General features: G+C 40.4%; 1 protein-coding gene across 3 annotated transcripts in view; it reads right to left on the bottom strand.

Moving 5' to 3' along the window:
* The window catches only part of LOC111863423 (dipeptidase 1), a 399,898-nt gene that overhangs the window by 119,593 nt on the left and 254,343 nt on the right, over positions 1 to 25,962 (bottom strand). For all 3 annotated transcript variants that reach the window (XM_023849743.2, XM_023849742.2, XM_023849744.2), the window contains exon 6: positions 1,806 to 1,938. In XM_023849743.2, coding sequence (XP_023705511.1) covers positions 1,806 to 1,938 — 133 coding nt within the window. The remainder of the gene's footprint in view (positions 1 to 1,805; positions 1,939 to 25,962) is intronic.

Below are 25,962 nucleotides of genomic sequence, written 5' to 3'. Positions count from 1 at the left end.
GTAAAACGTGGTCGGCGCGTAAGGCTGACAACCTCACTGCCATCTGTGAGCCGATTCTATAGTAAATGTGCGAGCCTCGACGTCTCATAACCTTAAGTTTTTTGGTACATATTTCTGATTAGTGTTGCCTATGGGCACAATTAGTTGTGTATTTTGCTTGGTCTGTTATTAGAAGTTAAAAAATACATGTGAAGTGTCTGTTAACATTGATTATGTAAAATAGAAGAGATTCCACAAATGAGTTGATGTTTTATAGACTCTCTACGTGAATGTTTTCTGCAACAAAAGAAACTAAATTACCTGGTAACTGGGAGCTGACACTGAGCTAACTGAAGGCTGAATTCTGCGTAATTCCGCTGTACTATTTTGTATTGGTGATGCTTATGATAGGTGATTTAGGCCTGACTACAGGATAACTGCTGATTAAAGTAATGTGTTGTGTATTCTTGCCGTATAACAGGACTCTAAACATGTTAACATTTGAATAATTACTGACAAAAATATTATTTAAATGAGTTTTAAACATATAGTTATATCTTATTTCCCGTTAAAGACCTTTTGTTCAGCCGTTGATAATTATTTGGTTGATCAAGAATTGACATGAAGATGGAAGCAGAATGTTCATCCTAAATATCTGTAAATCTGTACCAGACTACACAACGCCTCACATCCCAGAATGTGATACTCTTCACAGCCACAGCTATGAGGACCTCAAATTCTACAAAGAAATAAACTTTAATTAATTCGAAGGATACATGTAAGCACAATATTCATCCAATCTACGCAGGACCTGTCTCCACAGAACATTACCGGCGTTTTAACAGAACCTGAAGTTTCGTAGCCGTGTTCACAAACACGTGCTTGGTGCTTTGTGCAATATTTTTCAACAGACTTCTTTATGGTGAGGAGTCGTGAACCCACGCCAAGCCGTCTTGGTGGGAGGACCACCACTTGTAAGCTGTCCGTGATCATATTTTCCCATCTGCCCTCAATATCTGGAGACTGTCTCCTCCAGACGTCACCCCAGAAAGCGTCATGCCGTAGTGACAAGGAACCTATTTAACACGGAGTCTACGAGAGAGAACTCCAATAAAATCCCAACACTAAAGAGATATATTTTGCGATTCATGCAAAAACGCCTCTATGTTTAAAGCAGGTGAACTTTCGAAATAAACTGTACCTTCAAGTAAAAGATCTTAACTAAATGAACAGCAGTTTATTCTTGAAAAATGATACTGATGTTCTTCTTGAGAAGCTAACAGTTGTTCATCTACTAAAAATTCTAACATTTTATGGAACCGGAAATGATTTTTTACTTTATTATCAACCATTGATACTTATCCTGAGCCAGGTGAATGTAATCATTACCCTTCCATCTTCTTTAAGATACATTTTAATATTATCTTCTCATCTACACCTAGAGCTTCTTAATGTTATATTTTCTTCATGCACTCCCATTACGACTTTCTACATATTCCATTCTCTCCCGTTTTTACTATATACATCTCATCTCTGTTACATCAGTCACAATTTCGAGCAGATTCTAAAGGGTTCTGACGATGGTGCATAATACTCAGAACTACTGGCGTTTTGGACTTTGTCCATTGTCCTGTATTCTAGAAACTAGAAAACAAAACGTTTTGGAAACAGATGCACTCTCCGAAACGTTGTTTCCTGTTTTCTAGAATACCGGATGATGGGCGAAATCCAAAAACCCAGTAGTTCTGAGTCACAATTTTATTTAACCTGCCCGCTTGTTCCATCATCTATGGTTCATTCACAGCTTTCATAAAATGACAGTTTACCTTCTGTAGTTGTAACCAAGGTCATGTACGTGGGATACTTCGCTACCAGCCGTCGGATGACGTCAATTTGTTCTAACGCTAGTTGCACCGCATCCAGATGCTGGGTCGAACATGGAACATAGGCCGACCAGAACTGCAACATGGAGAAAATCACGTGGTACGTCTCAAATATGTTATTTAGAGATGCTGCATCAACTGAAAATATAAGAAATTGAGATGAGTGATGGTATTAATATCTGGATAGGTACAGTGACAAGTCATGCGGGCGCACTAAGGCACAGAATCCCCCTTCTTCCTCTAGAATGTATAAGTCCGGGTCACAGCTGCCCTGTCTAGTAGACTTAACTGCATTTGAGATGTGTCCGGGGTTGAATCTTGGACAAGTTAACCGTTCTTCCGATAATTTTTATGCATTAACCTCAGTATATCTATAGGTGGATGCTTCTATCGTACCTTCAAACAAACCAAGCAAGGTGGCTCAAGCGGTAACGAATCCTATGGATCACTACAAAAACTGTAATTTACGTGACATAACTATTTTTTTCATTCTTTTAAACAATGTGATGGGGCTCGGTTTAACATTTATGTAAAATAATAAAACTCTACCGACTAATATACAATTCACCTGGTTACTTTTAGTGTGTAACTAATATAATTTTCTTTTACTGACCCTACAGCCCCTTCGGGCCCTGGTCTCTGATTTTCAGTTTCATGATCATTTTACAGACGGTAGGACTCCCTGGACGAGTGATCAGCTCGTCGCAAGACCCCTACCTAAACATAGGACAACACAAACACATACATTTACCGAACATCCATGCCTTGTGTGGAATTCGAAACCATGATCCCGGCTTCCGAGCGAGCGATGAAAACACATTCCTTAAACCGTTCGGCTACGGCGACCGGAATAACCAATACCATATTTAATCGAAATTAATTTTGGAGAAAGTATATGTTAATATTCAGGGAGACACATATTATGTTACCGTATGTGTCACCCAGTACTTCTTTTGTAAAGGTAACCAAAGCATGAGAGATTAATCAGAGTAATTCCTTCTATGTACCATGAGTTTTATAAGCATCGGAGCCATATGCGTATTAAAGTACAAGATCATAACAACTTGATGGGAAGAAAGTCTAAGGCAGAAGAATCAGGCTGAGTTCCTAAAAATGAAACCACCCTGTATAAACGTCACACAGTGAGAAGTGATACCGTTAGAGGACCTGAGTGAGATTTATCAAGGATGCGGGCGACACCATTATTCTCAGTTGTCAAACATTACTGCAGACGCCGATCTGTCGAGACACTGGCTCGACCCCAGTCCACACACACTTGACTTGCAAGTAGTGTGAACTCTCTTAGTAAACAAGTGTCAGGTTAGATGAAGCGATGCTGGACGTGAGGAGAATGACCACCAGGTCCAGGGCAATTCAGTGCATTTGTTGGCATTGAAACATCTTGCAGAAAGGATTTGCTAGGATTTCATTCAGTTCTTCGAATGTAGAAAGGTTATTCTGTTATAAATGTATAACTGAAATCCATTTCTTTGTTACATGGTTTTCTTTTAAATGAAATTGTCGCTTTAGATTTTAATGGCTATATCTCCATACATTGTAGAATAGAAAAAAATGCACGAGTTCTCTATTTTAAACGCGAAGACTTAAACATTGGAGAAAGGGCCAAAGAGAACTGATTTTTTTAATAATATCTATTCTGATTTTACTCAATTGAATCATGGATATACAACTTATACCGTAACCATATGGAGCTGAGTCCTTCCTGAGAAGCCGCCAGTCGCTCAGCTACTCAAGAATTTCCTCAAAATTTATGGAACCCGAAGGTTCATTACCTTGTTCACAACAACCCTCGACTGGTCCCTATCCTGAGCCAATTCAATCCAGTCCACACCACTCCATCCTATCTCTACAAGACCCATTTCAATATTGTCCTCCCATCTACTTCTATGCTTTTCCAGTAGTTCCCTTCCTTCTGGCTTTCCCACCACAATCATTCAAGTAGTCTTCTTCTCATCGATGCGTACTACACACCCTACACATTTAATCCCCGTTAACTTAATCATTCTATTTATACTTGGAGAAGAGTACAAGTTATGAAGCTCCTCATTAAGCAGTTTTCTCCATTCTCCTGTAATTTAATTCCTCTTTGGTCCAAATATTTTCTTCAGCACCCTTTTCTCAATCACCCTAAGTCTATGTCCCCCCATAATGTCAGAGATCATGCTTCACACTCATACAAAACCACAGGCAAAATTACAATTTCGTGTATTGTGATTTTTACGTTTTTAGACAGCAGGCGAGAATACAAATAAACACATGAATATACATGTACACACATATATCGGTGTGTGCATGTGTGTGTGTGTATCTGTGGGTGTGCAACTCTTGTCTTGGTTTCTGGTTTCTCCGTTTCCCGTATCCGTCCGTGGAACCTCTTACCATACCTGGGGGTTGCCACTACCGTTAAAATGATGCGCAATCTTTCAGGGGAGTATCAGAGGAGATATCCACATTCTCCAACCCTTTTTTAACTATTTAGTAAATTTTAATGTCTTGATTTGACTGTTTCAACGTTTTAACTGTTACGTATCAAGTTATTGTCAAGTAAAGTAACTATACCTTGAGCGAAGTAAGAGCATTTCTCTTTGTTACCTTATTCAAGGAGGGAAATGTTGAGTTTTAAGAATAATTTCTTCCTGAACGTCTAACCTCAATACCCTAGAATAGTTCCGGAAAGACAACTACACTTTTACTTGACGGAACAGCAATATGTACTGTGAAGAAATATTTTCGGCAGAGATCCCCATGAAAACAGACATATTCAAAATTACATAACCTCTTTTCTCTTCAACACAGATTGACTTTTACTACGCATTATCGGCGCTTGGATGATATGGGTATCAGATACAAAATGAAGACTGATACATATCAGTCTAATAACTATCATTTTGACGTTTCCACAATATACTCGTGTTTTATCACGTATATTTCATGATCTTCTCTAATATAACGCATATTAACTGCATTGTTGACTGAATCGTTGGTACTTCTCAGAGTCGCCTAGCGATCCTCTCCATAACTACCAGCAATGATTGGGGCATAAGGACAAAAGTGTATAAAGCAGGGCTTTTATACTATATGCATTTATACGGTGAGTACCTTACCCATAATGAGATTTGGGACAGACTGTACGAACTATATTTGGATGCTCAAGGCATTTCACAGTTCAATAAAATAAACCTGGTAGGTAGCTTATAAAACAAAGATAAACACAAAGTCAATGTATTTGCTTGCAACTGTGTTGTTAAGATTTCCGTATGTTACTCACGAATTCTTGTTTTCGTGTTTTCCTGTTCGGATAGCGTTACAGACTGCTGGACACTACAGTAGGGGAGTACTCCTGGCACTCGCGGAGAAATCAATCGTACTGCCAGCATGAAACTAGCTTAATAACTAAAGTTTTGTTACTCTGGGGCTTCAGCAGTCAATCTCGTTTCTGTGTAATTTCTTAATCAACTCCAAGTACAGCCTACAGATTGACAGCAAGCGTGAAAGCGCTGTGGTACCACTGAGATATGAAGCTGATCTCATGCAAATCAACATGTATGAGAAGACATCAGAGAAAAAGGAAAAGGTACTTTGATGAACGAACAAAAACTAAAACAAACTCCGTGATTTTAGTCCGCAAGCGAATCATACCGACCGAGCGACCGCCGCTTGTTGGCGAAGTTTGGTGTCAAATTTACGGATAGAGGGTGTTGCGCGGTCGGCGCAACGGATATTCACGGCCGTTAATTTCGGTTTTCTAGACCGGAGCCTCTATTTCCTTGAAATAGCTCCTCAATTAACATCACAAGGCTGAGTGGACCCCGTTCCAGACCCACTTCTTCTCAGAAAAAATCTGGTAGGGCCGGGATCGAACCCGGACCTCTGGATCTGCAGCCAGGAACGCTGACCACTAGACCACAAAGGGAATTTAGATCGAAATTTGAAATCGACATATTTTGGTACAATAGTAAGAAATATAGATGATGACATGGTAAAATTAAGACAAGAAAAGCTGTGAATTCTTATTAGTTATTATTATTTTCTTCGTAGAAGTGTTACCCCATTTAGTATATTTGCTAGTTTCTTCATGTTGTCCATGAAGATGGAAGAGATATTTTCCCCCAAAACGACAGAATTCCAGAAGACAGAATTTGTCACCGGTGTGAGAATCTCAAATCATATAATTTAGAAGAAAGATACAAATATCGCAACCGTTCCCTTCAGTTTCGTTATTCTGAAAACTGTAAGATTTGCGGGAAGCATTTCATGTTTCAATTTTCTTACATTTTTTTCGAAGTATTTTTCGCTCCGACAAAACATGTATCGAGTTATGCTCGAAATATATGCACAGACGCACGTAGCTCTTCATGTAAAATGTCTTTTGTTGTCTGGCTTTAGTAAGAAAGGTAAGGTTCTTAAAATAAGATTAAATTCAGAGAGTTTAATAAGATTATGCGTTGTTCCAAATTGATACTACAATGTACATACAACGATCTTAATATGTAGACTTGTTTCTACTTTCTTTCTGCTAACACTTCAAAAAGAAAAAGGGGAAATGATCGTATGAATACTTTGTAGAAGAAATTGAATCCTTCTGTATCCTGAACGAAATAATCTTGAAACTTGCACAAGGGATTCAATAAGGATAAGTGGAAACTCACTCAGACATAGAATAAATATTACACTACATCTGTGAGAATATCCAGAGAAGACGTGGCCCTAGGAAGCCTGCCTGTCCCGCTCTTGCTCCAATTAATGGCAGCAGGGACAACAGAACAGTTATAAATTTCCTGCGGCAAATAGAAGAGGAATATTTTCATCCTTTGATTCAAAATGCCCAGAAGGGTTTTAATTTCAATTTTCACATCGTAAAAAGATTTACTTCGTTATTATTTTGTTTTATTGTACTTTATGGCAAAATTATTGGCATTTGTAGCCAGAAACAAAGTTTTCTCCGGAATTGGGTTTGTTTATACCAAACACAATTAAGAGTAAGAGCTTTCGCTTCTCTTGAAGTGGCTAACGCATTTTCAGTTAAGCAGAAAATGATTTTACGTATTAAAATACAATATACATATTCAAGTTATATTAATGGGCTGCCGATGTTTTAATTATTTTCGTTTTAAATATATTTTATTTTCTGATAAGTTTATATGCTTCACGACTGATCTGGAATAGTGGAGCAAATAGATGTTGTACGTATTTAGGCAACGGCTCGGTAAACACGCTCCCGCGGCAACGCGCACATACTCAAAAGAAGAACAGTTGTAAGCGGTGTTTTCTGTGAGGTCCTTGCCGAGGCCTTATAAAGAAGCCCTAAGGGGGCTCAGCCGTGGAAAATTCTGTGGAAGTCGGAGTTTGGAGTAGGCAGTTAAAAGTTTTGAGCTGTACTGTTAGACTCCGCTACCAAGCAATGGCTTGCGAAGACTTAGTGTTTTTAGTAGTGATTTGTAGAGTGTGTATATGAGTGTACAGGAGTTATAAGAGTTCAATAAATCCAATTCTCAGTCCAAACTCCTTGTCTACTCACTAACACGTGACAATATTGCGATATCTTAGTAAAGTTAAGTTATCCCTGTAGCAGGCCGTGAAGGGCCATAGGGTTGTGAGACGTCGAAGCTCCAACATTTTTTCTAGACAGTCTGCTCACATATGGCGGTAAGGTTGTCAGCCTTACGGGCCCGTCGCTCTTAACCCCCAAGAATATTCCTGGTACTCATTTGTTTTAGAAGCTGAATTGAACCCAGGGTCGTAGAGCGGCTGGAAGGATTAGTTAAATTGAAACAGAAAATCCATCTCATCCGTACTCGAACCCGCAACCTTCCGGTTTGTAGCACAGTGCCTCAACCAACTACGCTACCGCGTGTCCCTGCAATACCTTAGTACAAGTTACATTTCAGATGAGCAAGTAAGAACAGATATAAAAGGTTGCCAAAAAGAACTCTCAACTCAATTCATCCATCAAAATTCAAGTCTCATTAAAGCTTTGCGTGTGTACGTATATATGTATATAATATGTAAAATTCGGAATTCTACCCACAGTGGTCCAGTGATTGAAGTTGCTCCTTCTAACCGACCCAACAGGATAGGTGTCCCCTATCCGGTAACCTGGAGTTGGAAATAGATCCAGTTTCCGAAACGTGTTTTTTTTTAGAATACAGGATAATAGACAAAATCCAGAAACGCAGTTATCCTGATTGTTACTTTCTCTTACACAGGAACTGCGATATTTATCTCTGAATATCTGCAGTTAAAGACCATGTTGTCCCATGTGTATTTATTTATTTATTATCATCCTTAATAATTTATCATGGATTAGTTTTTAGTTTCGTATATAAGAATTTTATTATGGGTAAAACGTAAAGGTAAATTTGTCCCTATGCTTAACTAATTAAGCACTACGCCATGAAGGCGTATGGGGGAATGGATGTATGGATCTACATTTTCTTTACCTACGTATATTTGGAGAGGAGTTTTCATGTTACGTCCCTGCCGTGTTTCCCCCCGGGGACAACGTTGAGAAAATTCTTGTTCTTACCGGGACTCGAACTCCGATCCCTCCGTCATTCAGCCCATATGCACTCATTATATCGACTGCGCCATCTCATTTATTGGGGCTTCCGTAAAAAGTATTTCGAAACGCTTCCTTTGCCAGATTAAGTTGAGAAACACTGCTTAAACTATCAAATCTAAAACTTCGTTGTCCACCCCTAGCCCTAATATAGCTTCACTAGATCGCAGCAAGAACACAGTTTACCGCGGAATCCTGCGCACCATTCACATTTAACCACCTTGCACGTGTTTGCTGTGCTCAAATAAGATTATATGATGACAAAGGGAAGAAGACAAAACGTGCAACCCATTTCACGAAACGTTTTATTGCAACAGGTACACAACTTGTGACTTGAAATGGCCTCACTTCTGGTTGGCACAAGTAGAGCCTGGGGAACTCTGGAGACTTCATAATTAGCACTGGTGTGAAAGGTACAGAAGTTGGTCTAGAAGAAAATTCAGAGAAAGCTAAATACACGATCTTATCTCATAAATAGACTGCAAGACACAGTTGTAATATAAGGTAAAGCTCTCCCTGTGATTAACTAATTAAGCACTACGCCATGAAGGTGTATGGGGGAGCGGCTGTATAGAACCACGTTTTCTTTGCCTCAACACTAGTTGAAGGTGAATGGTCAGATTCACGCACCGGCCGCTTTATTCCGGGGAAAGAGCACCTGGAATCTATTTGTTAGAAGGCTGGTTGGGCTCCAAAGCCGGTCGGGAACACATGGAGGAAAATTTTGCCTGTACCGGAACTCGATATCAAAATGATTCGATCAAAGTAAGTAGGCAAAATTACAAGAGCTGCAAAATCCAAAACAAATTAATATACTTTGAAAAAAGTGTCAAATTCGTAGAGGATAATTTGTAGAAGACGGTATTCAGAATAAAAGACAAGAAAAGTAAAGTTGTCTCTGTGTTTATTTAAGCACGAAGGAAAATACAGAAAAGTAAGAAGGCCCTTAGCTATAGCAACCTTCTTCCAACATAAGAATCAAACCCAGGACCTCACGAATACAAAGCAGAAGAGTTCTAGGTACTAGACATTTATATCAGGTTATAGAATTTAGTCATTATTCACTGTAACTTTTTTTAAAATAATTTAAGTTTTTCTTAGCTATCGCAGATGGTTTTTGGTGTGTTTGATTTATTTACTCCTTCATGACGCTGGCACAGGTGTCCGGAGATAGGGACTAGCTCTATCGATTGGGCTGAACTGTGTAGGTTTTACCTGAAGACGGAGACAAAATCCAGTCTCTGAAAGTCATGTTTTGAGAAATAAACAGGACGGATTTGAGATAAACGACAAGGCGATGAATGATGTCCAGAAACATAATATTTGCATCAATGTACCATCGTCACAAAATTTTACGTCACATTATTTCCTCTTTCTTGTTCAAATGGAGCAGTGACTGATATTTCATAGAACTGGTCCCATGCCGATACTGCATTAACTACATATATTCTGGGGCTTACACGTCACATCATATAAAGGTCAAGGTAAAAATGCCCTTCTGCTTAACTAATTAAACACTACGCTATGAAGATGTATGGGGGAGCGGATGTGTAGACCCGTGTTTTCTTGGGCTCGGCACTAGTTGAAGGTGAGTGGTCAGCTTCATGTCCCGGCCGTTTTACCCCAGGGAAAGAGTCCTCGGTACCCATTGGATAGGAGGTTGGGTCGGCCCCAGAGCCAGTCTGGACGACATGGAGAAGAGAAAATTCTTGACCGTACTGGAAGTCGAACTCAGCATAATATTCGTAAATTAGTCAGTATTTGGGCTGAAATAGTCGTGACATACTTCGAGATATTATCAGAACATTCATATACTGAAAAAAGTTTTGAAGGCAACGAATTCAAATGGCAACGTTCAATCCACGTGTCTCACACATGTCCGACGCTTATGTGATTTAACGACTGCAGGGAAGGGTATGATCATGAACAGTGAATACATAAGGATATAACAAGAGGCGATCATAACCTGTTTCACGATATAAGGAAAGACTTGCTTGGAGAGACTGAGAAACACCATGAAAATTTTCAGTTAGAATATTGGTAACCGACTTGTAACTAGACAGATATTATGTTCCCAATATATCTATAGTATTACCTCTATCATAACCTGTCTGGGGGGGGGTTCCCTTTAGACACATTGCTGTAAGATTACTTGCTGTCTCCATTATATAAATATCCTACGTATTTTATAAGTGATTTCTAAAAAAGTCGAAACGGAAACTTGAGCTTATATTGAATAATTTATCTATTGGAGAATGAAGTTTCTTACTAGCCGAATTCAGAATAAACTAAAGAGAAAAAGCAAAATTCCAGCAAAGGAACCTGTATTTATGTGTTCTAATATTTTATCAGTTTATCGTGCCTACGGAAATTTTATTAAGATGTAAAATATATGAACTTGTATGTAGTAACAAAGGACGTGGAACTTCCCTCTTCTTTGTGAACTGAAATTGGAAATGGATCTAATAAAAGCAGATTTATATCAGACAGTCTGTCACGCTATTCTGCGCCCCATGTCTATTTCTATGTTTGGAAGAAAATGCAAAATGAATGCCCAGCACAATCACGTTCCGCATAAATTGCTGATGGCAATCATTAGAATTTATTTATGTTGTGAATAAAACATTATTAGAGTTATCCTCTCAAATGAATAGCATCTGCCTTATATAACATGGCTATTATCTGTTACTCTGAATAATTTATCCAGCATTAGCTTATAAATATCAAGGTCCATTAATTGCAAAATTTAATATTTAATAAAGCCTTCTAGCTTGATTAATATCAATTATTTTCTTAACAGACAATTTGAGCTCTTGCACTTTCTAACAAATTAATATGTAACAATGTCCATATCAAGTTAATATCAAGTTAATATTTAATAAAGGCTTTATTAAAAATTAGTTGCACTTGTTAGACTTTGATACCTATTAATTTATCACAAAGTGTGACTGCTCAGAAAGTATTTTTTAGAAAATTCTTTAAATATTTCAACTAAATCAAATATTTGTCTCTCTGTCTCTCTCTGACCCTACAGCCCTACGGCCCTTAACAACTTTTACAATTCCTTAATCATATACATAGTCGGTAGGACTCCTTGGATAGGGGATCAGAACAACACAAAGACAGAATAAAGGCACACAGATATCCATTCCTCGAATGGGGTTCGAACCCACGATCCCAGTGTTGAGGTAGACCTTAGACTGCGCGGCCATTGTGATGGGCATTCCGCTCTCCAGATTGTCATTATACTAACTGACGTTAATGATGATGATGATGGTGGTGGTGGAGTTCCTGCTCGGAAAATCGAAAATTTTCTTTGTTATATCGTATGCCTGCTCGTCAAGTAAAAACTGTCCTTCTTCTAGATCTGCTTAAGCTGGTGATATCATCTGTAGGAACGTTGACGTATTTGTACATAAAATAAACTTCCTTAATCACATTTTCTAATGATTCTTAATTATTAAAACATTAACTGTATATACCCCATGTGTACATTTCCTTTTCATCGTTGCATAACTGGGTGATTGCACTGAGTTCCTACTGTTGTTTAAAAGAGGTGACTTGCGTTCTTTTGTCTTCCGTTTTTTGAGTGTTTAATTTTTTTTCTTGTATTTCTTTTATAAGTGACCTTCGGGCTGTTGAGTAAATACGTAAATAAATACTGAGTAGGGTGTAATCATTTCTAAAATTACTGATAGCCGAGTGGTATTCTCGTTAGCGTACTAGTTTAATATTCAAAAGATGCCGTGGTTGATCTGAACTGTTGCTTCTATGCCTACACTTACATGATGATGATGATGATGATGATGATAAAAAAAATATGGCTACCTAAAGACAACCAGTAATCTGATAGCGAGAGTACAGAAACCCCTCCCCCTAAATTATTGTGACAGGTGAACCCACTGCATAGAGAAATGTCACTTCCTAGGTAAAGCATTCTCAAGACAGTGCGTGAAAAACAGCGTCCATTACTAGTCAACAGCTAGGTAATTTCGTAAATTTCGTAGCAATGAGAAAGTCGTTTGAATGAGAGCAAGGAAATTGAACTATTTGACAAGGGTGTCTGCTATTTGGTACGCCACGAACCTACCTCAGGGAGATAAGATCAGATCAGGGCGGAGATGAGATAATGATCAGAGAGAAAAGCAAGAGGAGAACCGACAGAAGCCTTAGTGTGACGTAGTTACAAGAATATTAGAGTGTGTCCATTGTTCACATTTACGAAGTGTTATAATTATCGCGTGTGATAATTGTCTGTAGTTCCGCTTGGCGTAATTCTCCAACAAATAGCTTCCTCTAAAGACGCAACCCAATAATTATTTGTCACGGGTACCCGGACACGAGACGATATCGCGTGTATTAAAAACGATTCAGCTTACTACAGACACATTGGCATGAAGCTTGAATAATCACAGTATAACTGCAAAGGAGACAAATTTACACTTTAACGTTAGACCGTGAGAGGGATTTTGCGGCCTCCAAGAAAAGGTCCAAGGGGCATCAAGACAGAGGCACAGGTCCACTCTTCGCCAATGAACGTCCATAAATCTATACAGCGTATTTGCGTTCGTAGTTCCTACTGAGCCCCGTATGGAGGGATCTCACCGCTTCCCCTTACTGTTGCTGTCCCTGTGGTTGTGAAGAACACGCTCAAGTGACAAGTTTCAGAAGACAGAGCTTCTCGAGGGACGGACAAACGTTCAACCCGGGAGTTGGATCAGTGCTGACGCTACACCAATAGTCATCATTCACACCTAAGTTGGGGGAGATTTCTACACAGTCTGTGGCAGAAACACGGCTCATCCCGACAGAGGAATTTCGATAATTGTGTCACCGAGCAAGTTAGTCTAGTTAATTTTCATGTCATGCATCCTGTTGTGTTATAATAGACAATTTCTTTATTAAAACCGTCACAACACAACTATATTAAGGTCAGTGCCTAGTTCGGCTCTGCTACATGTTTCGGCTATTAAAAGCCATCATCAGGAAAATACATGGCTATCATATATACACAACTGAACTACAGTACTGTAACCGCTCACTTCCTTTGTGCCCTTTACGTTGTGCGCCACGCTCTTACCGCTCACTTCTGTGGGTTCATTTCGGTAATCAGTAGAGCTGAGTTCCTATCCCGGGTCTTATACGGGTCTGGCTCGGACAGGGCAGGAAGAACACTTCACTACAATCACACACCTTTCGACCGTTGCACTTAGTAGTCCTTTAATCCCTTCCAGCTTTCTGAATACAACTGAATTTATTAATACTATCGATTTGAAATGTACTTATACTATTTTATGGAAGGGTCGTAGTTGTAAATTTTGTGTCCGACTTTGCCGAAAGTTGTGTCAAGACTCTTCGAGGTGGAATCCCTCTCTCTGAATTCTGAGGTCCACGAACCCCAGACTCCAAGAGAAATCCACTCCTCCACTTCTGCCATTGGTTAAGTTTTCAAACTAGGAGGTTCCCTAAATTTTGAATTCCCAATCATGTTGCTCTGCTATGTGATTCTGGCAGATGCTGACCTGACGCTAGGTCGACAGCCCCTTGATGCATTACGGTCAGGGTGTGAGGCTCCGGCCGTCCCACTTCTAAGTTTTCGCTGTCCCAAGCTGTCAGCTCTCATTTTCTCAAAGCCTTTCCGCCTTTGCTGAAATTGCCAGAATTCCAGGAAATTACCAGATGTTACTTCCTGTCCACATAGCAAAACTTGAACTATGTCCCTTCCGCGTGTAAGAGCTGGCTATCTGCCGGATCTCTTTGTTTGTAATATTGTTAATCTTAACTTAATACAAATTTAATTTACACACAGCAGTCCTCCAATCAAAATGAACGGTTACAGTACTAATAAAATTGTATACAATAATATTAATTATATTAAAATACTTGGCGTAAAAGATATTTAGGATGATTTGATTTAGCGAATTTGAAAGGATTTGAGAGGAAAAGTAGTGGCATATTTGAAAATAGTTTCCAGGTATTAATCTGGAGGAAGTGAGCAAGAAGGCTGCAGATGGTGAAGATTATAGCAGGTATCTCCCAAACTTTGAGAAACACTGATTACTAGAAGCTAACAACACCTCCATATATGACTATTATATTTAAGAACGTATTTTTCAACGGCGTAGGTCACATAATGACTAGGATACTAACTAATGAATCGCTTGTTGGGAAGTACAAACAAAAAATATCAGTGGCCTGTAGTCCGCAAGCGAACTATACCGACCGAGCGACCGCCGCTTTTCGGCGAAGTTAGTGTCAACTTTTGCGGATAGAGGGCGTCACGTGGTCAGCTCAAGGGATCCCCACGGCCGTTAATCTCAGTATTCTACATCGGAGTTTCTATTCCCTTGAAATAGCTCCTCAATTATCCTCACGAGGCTATGTGGGCCCCGTTCCAGACCCATTACTTCTCAGAAAATCTGGTAGTGCCGGGAATCGAACCCGGGACCTCTGGAACTGTAGGTAGGAACCCTGACTACTAGACCACAGAGATGAGTGTTAAATTTTCAAGATACCCTAATTTCACAATATTTGCTCGCAGACACTGAAGAAAGCTACGCAAATTTCAGACATGATGTACAAATCCTACAACCCCAAAACTCCTGTAAATATGATCCAACACGCAACAATAGATGAGGCTGTTTTTCTATGTCATCCGCGCTACGCCCAGTGCTGGTAACGGACCAATGAACTCGCAATCTGACATGTGACACTTGTTTTCTACTGGGTCCGTGCCGAAGAATTGTAAGAAGTTCCAGAATAACCGAGAAGGCAGACCAGGAAAGTTAGTTCAGCAGTTGAGAGTATAAGGACAAGAGTGGAGCATGTCCTTAGTGAACTGTGAAGATTACTTGAGTACAGATTAGGACAGAGGAGTACAGAGTGATTGAAGACGAAATAACAAGAGGACTTCATAGCGATTTCAACCGACATATTGTGTTAAGGTCCGTTGCCAGGTTACGATTAGTGAAGACGGAGAACCTGTGTAACAGTGAACTGAAAGTGCGTAGAATAGCGATAATGCTATAACTGAGTGTGATTAAGATAACTTGTAACTGAAGTGCCAATAAATCCAATCAACCGATCTAGAACCCTTTGTTTTCGTCACGCGTACCCCCCTTACACGTGAAAATATTCAAGATCCATTAAAGGAGGAGCATTTATAAAGTCACTGTGCGACTGTTGGCTTCTTAAAAAGGACTGTGATACATCCATCTCTTCCTGTCACCCATTTTCCATGCCTTAATAAAGAATTTTAACTTTGTGAATCCAAGCTTAAAGCACTGTGGCATCTCAATTAAGATTTGGCTTGAAATGTCCAGCATAAAATGGGATGTGACATTTCTGAATTTCCGACTCAAAGAAAATGGTTTCCATTAAGGTGACGACATTTCGAGAAAGGGAAAGGAGATTGAAAGAAAGCTCGAACATTTTACTGTCAAGCGGAGTGTGTTAGATTAAGACCCCTCTTGTCTTCTGTTGCTACTTGAACGATCTTTCTTCTTTACCCTGTCGACAGAGACGCATCAAACAGTCACTCCACCACGATTTTTTAGTAGAGAGCTCTTCAGGAAAATCCGCATCCAACGTACAGTAGGCAACGTAAGTTTTCATCTTCGGACCACACTAAAACAGAATGAGGCAGCGCACTCAAATTTCAAACTAGAGTGGAGGTGCACACTGTACATCGCAGGTTTCATTATAATATACATGCATGTACTTCGAAAATATTGTGATGAATATGACCATTTGCTAGGCAACGACTCGGTAAGCACGTTCTCCTGTCAGTGAAGATTCAGCAAAAGTTCTCACGGACACGGCATAGCAACGGAAGCGAGGCCCATTAACTAGACAACGGATCGCTGTTTGCCGCTATAACGGACGCAAGAGACCAAAACACGAACTGTTCGGTACGGTGGCCTCTATTCGGCTCTCCCGAAGTTATAAAAGAGTGTTCATTCATGAACTGAAGAGATTCATTCGTAAGAGAATTCAGAATGCAGTGCAATAGTTGCGTGTTCAGTTGTGGAGTGTTAAGCAGCGGGGAACGGAAGCTGAAGACGTCACCGATTCGTAAATCAGAACCAAGTCAGTCACGCAGAAGGGAAGACACTCGTAATCCAGAATGAACTGGTTCAGTGTAGCATCAACTGAAGAGATTTAGTGACCAAGTTGCAGATAATTTGTGTTTCGTAGCAGCGGGAAGGACACTCTGTATTCTCATCTACAAGTTACTTCTCTCCACGTCTGATGGTAGTGGCGTATTTTACGACTGTCTCAGAATCTGAAGACCGCCTCTGTGGTCTAGTGGTCAGAGTTCCTGCCCACAGATCCAGAAGTCTGGGTTCGATTCCCGGCGCTACCAGATTTTTTCTGAGAAGTAGTGGGTCTGGAACGGGGTCCACTCAGCCTCGTGAAGATAATTGAGGAGCTATTTCAAGGAAATAACGGCTCCGGGCTAGAAAACCGAAATTAACGGCCTTGGGGATAAGTTGCGCCGACCACGCGACACCCTCTAGCCACTAAAGTTGGCACTAACTTCGCCGACAAGCGGCGGTCACTTGGTCGGTATAGATCGCTTGCGGACTCAAGCCACGGAGTTTGCTTCTGTACAATATAGCGTCGAATGATAAAATTACTAATAACTTGGAAAGGGAATGGAAAGAAGTGGTCGTAGCCTACTCGAGGCACTATCTCGGTATTCATCTGGGGGGAAGTAGGAAATACACGGATATGAAGAGAACCAGTGTCCCAGCCGAGATTCGAACTGAGAACCTCCCGAATACAAGTCTACACCAACAAGCTCCATACATCCTTCCCTTTAAAACATAAGACCCAGAGTCTACCTATGAAATGATTAATCATGTATTAGTATAATGAGTGTGAAGCTCTTGGTTGCACGAGAGGTGTGGGAGGGGAGGTGTTCACAGTCCTCTATTGTCACTTTGTTATGTAACCTCTAATTAGTTCAGAAACTCCACAGGCTCAGTGAACGTTGAAATCTTAGGTTCTCAGAACCTGTGTTCCTTACCATTTGTTCATTAAAGTCTCATATAGCGGTACAAGCGCAACGGGCTTGTGACTGCATGACACATATTACAATGCTTCCTAAACTGCGCTGCAGTCAGAGAACCTCAAGATGCTAAAGAGAAACGCGCGAGATAAAAATGATTTGATGGAAGTAAAATACATTGACAAAAAGGTATATACTACATAAACCAGGTGATAAAGTAAATATTTAATAAACCTGATCTCGTTTTGTTTATAGACTCTGATAATTTGATTTAATTTAGTTTTGGGGCTGTATTGTTTTTTCTTTTTTTGTGACGTTTAATTCGTTCCATAAGTAGATGTCTCTAGAATCGTTGGTCTTTGGTGAATTTTTAAGCATCCGCTTTGACGGTACTTTCTTGAATGTGACGCTGTGTTATCTAGTACAAATTTACATGGGTTTTTCCAAAGTGTTTGCAAACGGCTACCAAACTACACTGCGCCACATCTAAGATGACAGCATTCGTCTTTGTTCTCTCCATGGGAACCTCAAATCATGAAAAAGTGCAAGCACAGATTAAGATCCTCCACAGTCGGTAAACCTCTACAAGACCGTACGGCGTTACATCTCAGACAATGATACTCTTTATATTCACTGTCATCAGAACTTCAAATCTCACGTTATTTAGTTCATATCGTGTAATATTAACTCAAAATATTTTACAGGCACTAGTTTAATTAAAATTACAATTTGAAATTAAATTATGGCCCTGGGGTAGACTCGGCCGCTAACAGAAATGAGTATCAGGAATCTTCCTTGGGGTAAAGGACGGTCGGAGAGTAAGGCTAACAAGCTCACCGCCATCTGTGAGCCGACTTTCTAGAAAATATGGTAGCCTCGACGTCTCACAATCTTTGGGCCTCAACGGTCTTTTACATGCATAGATTTATCTGTTTTTTTTATTCTTCTTTCATTTGAAATTAAATTGAACACGAATATCTGGGAACCATATATGAAGCCCGTTAACCTTCATATGCTTCAATGTGTATGAATACGGTGAGGATCAAGATGCTTCTATCAACGTTCATGATAACTCATCGTTTCGTCCGTTAATCATCAAAGGGACTAAGACACACATGCTGACAACATAAGCTGACGATTCGTTTTAGTGAAAGTAAGTAAGTAAGTAAGTAGGTAAGTAAGTAAGTAAGTAAGTAGGTAAGTAGGTAAGTAAGTAAGTAAGTAGGTAGGTAGGTAAGTAAGTAGGTAAGTAAGTAGGTAGGTAAGTAAGTAAGTAAGTAAGTAAGTAAGTAAGTAATGGTATCCCTGTAACAAGCCGTGGAGGCCCATAGGGTTGTGTGATGTTGAGGTTCCCATATTTTCTAGAGAATCGGCTCACAGATGGCGGCAAGGTTGTCAGCCTTACGCGCCGGCCGCCCTTTACCCCCAAGAATATTCTAAGAATATTCTTGGTACTCATATCTGTTAGAGGCCGAGTCGATCCCAGGGCCACAGTGCGGCTGGAAGGATTAGGTCAAGGAAAATATGTCAAGATGTGGAAGTGTTGTTATGAAACTCGATAAATGCATTGAAATAACTCCATAGAGTAGAGCTTTTGGGAATCTAATAGTCACTCTTTTAGTGCATGAGTAAAATCATTTCATACCATATTCAATGCATTGATTTCTTTTCTCGATTTTCATGTAAAGTGAAGAGTTCCATATTGTAGGAAACAACGCCATATTTTCCTGTGAAGTTTGATCCATATTTCTGAGGAACATAACGCCTCCATCTCAGAGCTGGGGCAGGGTGGCTGTGTCCTTGGTGGGGACGTATCATAGACCAGGGATGCGTTCAGACACAGCTTTGGAGTACCTCCTCGTGGTCCTGCTGGGCAAGGACAGTCCTGGGGGGTCTGCATTATCGTGAACCTCCGGGGCTGGCGGCTGAGTTTCCATAAAGGGCAATGGCTATTTGACCAGAGCCTCCCACGCGGCGGCATAACGACTCTTGGGTTTCATTACGATGTACCCAGGACGAATGCGGGAGAGCACTCCTATGGGGTAGCTATGGCTATTTGAGTTGTCTCCCTATAGTAACGACAAGGTGCCGCAAGCCTTAGGGCTCAACACTCTAAAATGGTTTCGACCAACCCATGCAGAGGGGTGGGACTGGGGGAGCTTTGAAGCAACTTCCAGGGGCGGTAAGTTCGTGTAGGTTGCCCTGGTCGCAACCTCATGATAATTAGTATCGCACTCCCAGTTATCTGGGATACTCCCCTCCCCCCGAACATGCACTCTTGGTCCTGGAGGCTTGTGACGGTTATACTTATGAAGGACCAACCGCCTAAGCCAAGGTGTGAGGCATCGTGAGGAGGGCTGCATGGCACTGGGGTGGTTATTGGCCAGTGTCACGAACGATCGCCTCGGGGTACCAGACAGTACCCCGTTGTATTTATGCCTTCCACCCGTATGCGGCTCTGCGGGTGGTGAAGAGTGAGACAAGCTGGCAACAAGTAAACATTTCTCATTCCTCCTTAAACTCTTTCAACTTTTCTGAAAACTGTATTCTCTTTCATGACTTGGAATCGAAGTGAATTCTTCATTTGAATCGTGTACGACTGCTAGCTGCTTCTTAACTTATCACAGTTGAAACTACTCAAGTATTCTTGCAGAAAGTCTCAGACTTACGGGGAAAGCTTGGCACTTGTTTCACCACATTGAGAAATTCTGGAAGACTTTCGAGACCTCATCTCCTCAAGGAAAACCTTGGCTACATTTCATGCAGTAAATACACGTAACTTTATTTTATCGAATAATAAGTCTATATTAGAGCTATGATCAATTCAGAGCGGCCTGATTTCCCAGAAGATTCATTCTGTACATTAACTTCAACGTAAGCACTCTGAAGTCGAGATTCCTGGAGGAGACATACGTCTCGGAGCAAGTCATGCTGCTACATTCAGTAACGCGTCCTTTTCCAAGACAGAATTACTGTCAAGAGAATTCATCATATTAACTATTCCCGGGCCGATAAATTTATCTGTGGTTTTCTAGACTTGAATTTGGCAGGTTCTCGGCTCGAATTTCGTTCGCGCTACACCTTCTGTCCCTCAGATTCTTGTGGTTTTCCTGAACCGAATATTGGGATAAACCGGAGCGCCTCCTTCCGAATTTCTATCAACTCATCAGTCATGATCATGTTTCAGTCTCTTCCAGTGCTACAATACATATAAACCGCTGTAGCTAAAGCAGCGTCAGTAAATAATTTAAGAATCAATAGCAGAAATTAGAGGTTGAAATGTTGGGATTTCTGCTTCGTTCTTGGAGATTCCTTTTTCGAAATGTGAACCTGAAAACTTAAAAGGTAAAAGGCAAAGTATCCCCTGTGCTTAATTAATTACGTACTATGCCATGAAGACATATGGGGGAGTGGAGGTATAGCTCCATCATTCTTGACTTCGGCGCTAGATGGAGATGAGTGGTCAGCTTCAAGCTGTGACCGCTTGAACCCCAGGGAAAGAGCCTTCACTGTTCATTCGAGATGAGGCTGCTTGGGCCCTTGAGACGGTCTGGTCGTTACGGAGAACACAAAAATCTTGCCTCTACCGGGAATGGGACCCCGGTCTCCAGCACCTAGCATTTCAGAAGAACGTACTTTATGCATCTTCAAGGTTGAAACGTAAACATGCAACAAGCTTGCCAGTTTATCTATCATCATTTTATTTGGATTTCTACTTTGATTTTTCTTCGGATCTGAAGATGGAATAATTATTTCCCTCCGAAATTTCTATAAAATTCTACCAAACTACCGCTATTTCCTTGAAATAGCTCCTCAATTATCCTTATAAGACTGAGTGGACCCCATTCCAGCCCCACTACTTCTCACAAAATCTGGTAGTGCCGGGATTCGAACCCGGACCTCTGGATCTATAGCCAGGAACTCTGGCAACTAGATCACAGAGGCAGTCTTTAGTTACCGTAACATATTACACTAACAACATAAATTATTAATATTTTTTTCTGTAATTTATCGCGATATTTTCTATGCAAGCTCTCTATAAAAGTAAAATACTGGATACAATTTCAAACAATTTTGTTGTATTTTCTTTTTTATCTTCCCAGTTTTTCCTTGAAGAAAATGTATTTTATTGTTTACAGAGCAATCGTAAGAAATGTCACACATCAGAACCGAAAGTGTGAATCTTGGAATCCCTTTAATTAATATAAACCACTTACCTTATAACACGTCTAGTATGATCAAAATTCACCAGAGAATATGTGCATAGGCTTAAAGACGAACTGCTCCGTTTGTTTGCTTTCGAATTTACTTCCACATAGCGACTGAACTATGTACGTTCCCAGAGAATTACAATTGTAATCATTCTTTTCCAAAAATTTGATCCCTTCATGAAACAATATTAAGGTTATTACATCTCAGAGGATGAAAGAGACGGAGTCAAGATATGGAAGAGACGAAAAGGAAACCTATTCAGCATCGTAAGAATAAAATCTGAAATTAAGAGTCCAACTGGAATAACTGCTTACAAATGAGATGATAATATTAAAACGGCTGAAAATAGGGTGGGAGGCTCTTAACTGAACTGATATGTTAGCTTTGAAGTCTTCACAGAGGTGACAATATACATTATTATCTTCCGGGATGTGGCAACGGGTAGTCGGCTTGAAGCGTACCGGCGTCCCTCCAAAAGATCGTTGGCTTCTATCAGACCATACGGCGTCACCCACTTTTATGGACTCATCTGGATCCAGATATAAGCCAGACCCCTTGTGGAAACACTAATGGACGTCAGGGCTCATAAAAGGCTAACAAACTGGCAGGACAGTGCTACGATCCCTTCATGTAGTACTATTTCCAAAACTTAATTTATTAATCAACATGTAATTTGTTGCTATGTTGTCTGATCCATTGGCCGCGTCGTTAAATGAACCACGAATAAATAAATAAATAAATTAAAAAGTAAATAAATAAATAAATAAATACCGTATCAGCCCGAATATCAGGTGTTATTTTTTCTTAAAAAATACTTCTCAGTAAAAAGGGGTTGTCTTATTTTCGGATCCTTAAAAATAAACATGAAAAACGTATTATTTCTTAAGAGAAAATTGTATAATTTTGACAGGAGCCGGGATAGTGCAGTCGGTATAGCGACTGACTGCGGACTGGCGACAGAGGGGTTGGAGTTTGAGTCCTGGTAGGGGCAAGAATTTTCTCTTCTCCGTGCAATCCAGACCGGTTCTGGCATCCACTCAGCCTCCTATTTAATTGGTACTGGGGTCTCTTTCCTTTGGGGCTAAAGCGGCCGGGGCGTGAAGCTGACCACTTACCTCCAACTAGTGCCGAGGTCATGAAAATTTGAGCTATACTTCCACTCCGCCATACACCTTAATAGCGTAGTGCTTAATTAAGCACACGGACAACTTTACCTTTTCATAGTTTTTACTCCTTTTTTGCAATATCCATTTTCTTTTGTGATTCTCTCATTGGTGAACTAGAGTGTCGCTTTATATCCCGTTTTTACGGTATATATGTATAAATAAGCACAAAGCGAGGGATTCCAGTGTCCACCAAGTGTGAGCACTGCCTATGCTATAGCGGATTTCCACGCCCTGAGAACGCGTGGCGAACGCTCTAGACACGAACAGTTTTCGCGTACTCCTTTGTCTGCGGCTTAGAGGTTTTCACTCAAAGAAACGTCGGATTTATTTTCTAGCTTGAAGTCCTAATCGGATGGGGAGTAGCGGCTACGTTGAGTCGAGTGACCAGAGTTCAAGAAAATAAGGTACACTCAGAGAGAGAGAGAGAGAGAGAGAGAGAGTAGAAATATACATATATTTGCAAATTCATGAGAAATCGTCAGTAACGTCAAGAGATGATCATTATACGTGATATTTCGGAAGCTGGTTTATATCGACACTTAAGGTTCGGCCACACATAGCGCTACGCTATGTTCGCTACGTACGCTACGTACGCTGTGTACACTCTGCGACGCAGCTAACATAGGGAACATAGCGTACGTAGCGTACGGAAATCTGTGTGGCCAGTCACATTGGCAATAAAGGGAGATATTTTTCTGTTCGTATAGCGAACATAGCGTACGTAGCGCTCTGTGCGGCCGAAACTTTACTTCTATTTTTTTTACTTATTTTAAACTATTCTTCTTATTTTGAAAAAAATAAAAGTAGGCTTATGGATCACCTTGCTGTCTGTGTGTCTGTTTGTCTTTGTACTCCCCTATTAATTTTTGAGTGCATGAAATAATCTTTAAGAAACGTTGTATGTATATCATGGCTGTTAAACCCATCTCAATAACGCACTTAATAAATCATTCCGTTCAGTCTGTGTGTATGCATGTGTATTCTCCAATCGTTGCTAGGCAACGGTTCGATTAAATTGTTACGGCGGCAAGAAATACACACGCAACAATAGAAGAATTACTGGACTGTCATTTTCTATGTGGTCCTTGTAGTATGAAGGTAAATAGGCAATTAGTTCTTCCCAGAACTTCTTGTTTTTATAATGACAATTTTAGGTGTCGGATATTTTCTGTTATTCTTATATAGTTGACCAATAACGTAGCACAGATCCGGCGCTAGTGTTCCAAGGCTTCCTCCAAGATCCATCTACAAAGCCAACACTAACAACGAAAATGAAATCTCTGACAGTAATGAGCCGGGGTAGAGCAGTTCGTGTTGTGACTAGGCTTCCGCCTGGACGATTGAGGAGTCGGGTTTCGATTTCCAGCAAGAACAATGTATTCTATTTCCCCCACAGCATCCACATGGCTCTGTGACCCACAAAGCCTCCTGTCTCATGGTTATCGGCCCTTTTTAATCACGGGCGTAAAGTGACTGGGTCATGAAGCTAGCCAACCACTTCCATCTAAAGCAAAGGCAAGAATGCGTGGAGCTATACTTCCATTCTCCCATACGCTTTCATAGCGTGGTGCTTAATTTATAACACAGGGACTACTTGACCTTGACCCTAACAGTTAAGGCAACAGTTCGCCTGAAAACAGGATGAGAGAAAACTGACGAAACGTAGAATAAAATATACCACACACTAAGGATAAGTCCCACATAAGAGCCAGTTGATGTCTTGTTTACGATATTTGGTTGTGCTTGCGAAACGAGCACTACGGGGAAAACTTTATGGTGTTACATAATGCAGACGTAGTTACCCTCAGTGTTTGTCCAATATCCTTATCACCAATAGGCTTCGACCTATCATTCAATAACACATACATACATACATATATGCACACTTTCAAATCTTCTATAATTATAAAAGTCCTTGAGTGACATTCGCCTAAAGCGTCACAACGTAAAGGAGAGGGAAGAAAGTAGAGGGAAGACTAAGAGAAGGAAAAATAAAGAGGACGGGAAAGGAACACGGGCGAAAGGAAATAGAGGTACAAAAATGACAAAGGAAAGAACAAAAGGATGAGTGTTGAAGGCACTAAAGAAAATGTTACCCCGAGACCAAACATGATCATGCTATAAAAATCATATGAGATAACGATATTATCTGAGATTCTTTCGTGGTTTATTGTACTCCATCTAGGGAAAATGACGAGGTATTAGCAAAAAAAAAAAAAATTGTTTGTCACTTTGTATACCACATCCCTCTTGAATCTAGGCAATGTTGTCACTCGATAGTAAATTATTATTCCAGCTGATGTTGTGCACCTAAAATTGTATTGTTTGCTTAGGACTTTCACCTGTAAAATCGCTATAAGGACACACCCACCACATGTAAGCTCGCCTCTTGTGTTGGCATAATGTCACTGTGCTGTATTTATAAGACCATATGATAGCTCAGGCCATTAGATGCTGGCTTCGTATTCGCAGTTCCGGGTTTAATCCCATATAGCTTCTGTAATATTCGTTGCGAATTCTTCAGCATTCCCCTCGAATTATCATTTCACCATTATTCCAGCCATTAATGACTACTCCCGTGAGATGCAGAGCTCTGACTAGGTAGCATATTCTGAATTTTTATTCTGCGGCTTCTTCTCTGGGACCGTACATGGGTAGGTTACAGAATAAGGAAATTAGTTTAAACTGCAAGCGACTTTCCGTTGAATTTTAAACGGATATTACACCATTATTATTATTATTATTATAACATACAGAATATCAGATATACCTTGAAGAAAGCGGAATTAAAGTCGAAGCTCTCGGCTGTAGCAGGCCTAAAACCGTAAAAACTTTATGGTCTCCAGATGCAAACGGTGGTAGCCCTTTAAACTTCTATCTGCTCTCCCCTGATCACATAGCTCGAATGTTGGAGTGATTGTACCAGAGGATGTAGATATGAGAGCAGAGGCTTCAACGGAAGCTCCCCTAGGAGACAACACGATGGGATGTGGTGTTGTCCCACGACAAGGATGACACACTTCTGCCCAAGGGAATACCACATCTCTCCATATCCCACCACACTGCACACACGTGTGTACTTAACAGTATGACGTATACATGTTACATTTTCATAGTAATGACTTTCTG

The sequence above is a fragment of the Cryptotermes secundus genome, unplaced genomic scaffold, assembly GCF_002891405.2.
Source record: "Cryptotermes secundus unplaced genomic scaffold, Csec_1.0 scaffold964, whole genome shotgun sequence".
NCBI lineage: Eukaryota > Metazoa > Arthropoda > Insecta > Blattodea > Kalotermitidae > Cryptotermes > Cryptotermes secundus.
The sequence above is the reverse complement of the archived record's forward strand: the minus strand, read 5'-3'. Positions and strand labels throughout refer to the sequence as shown.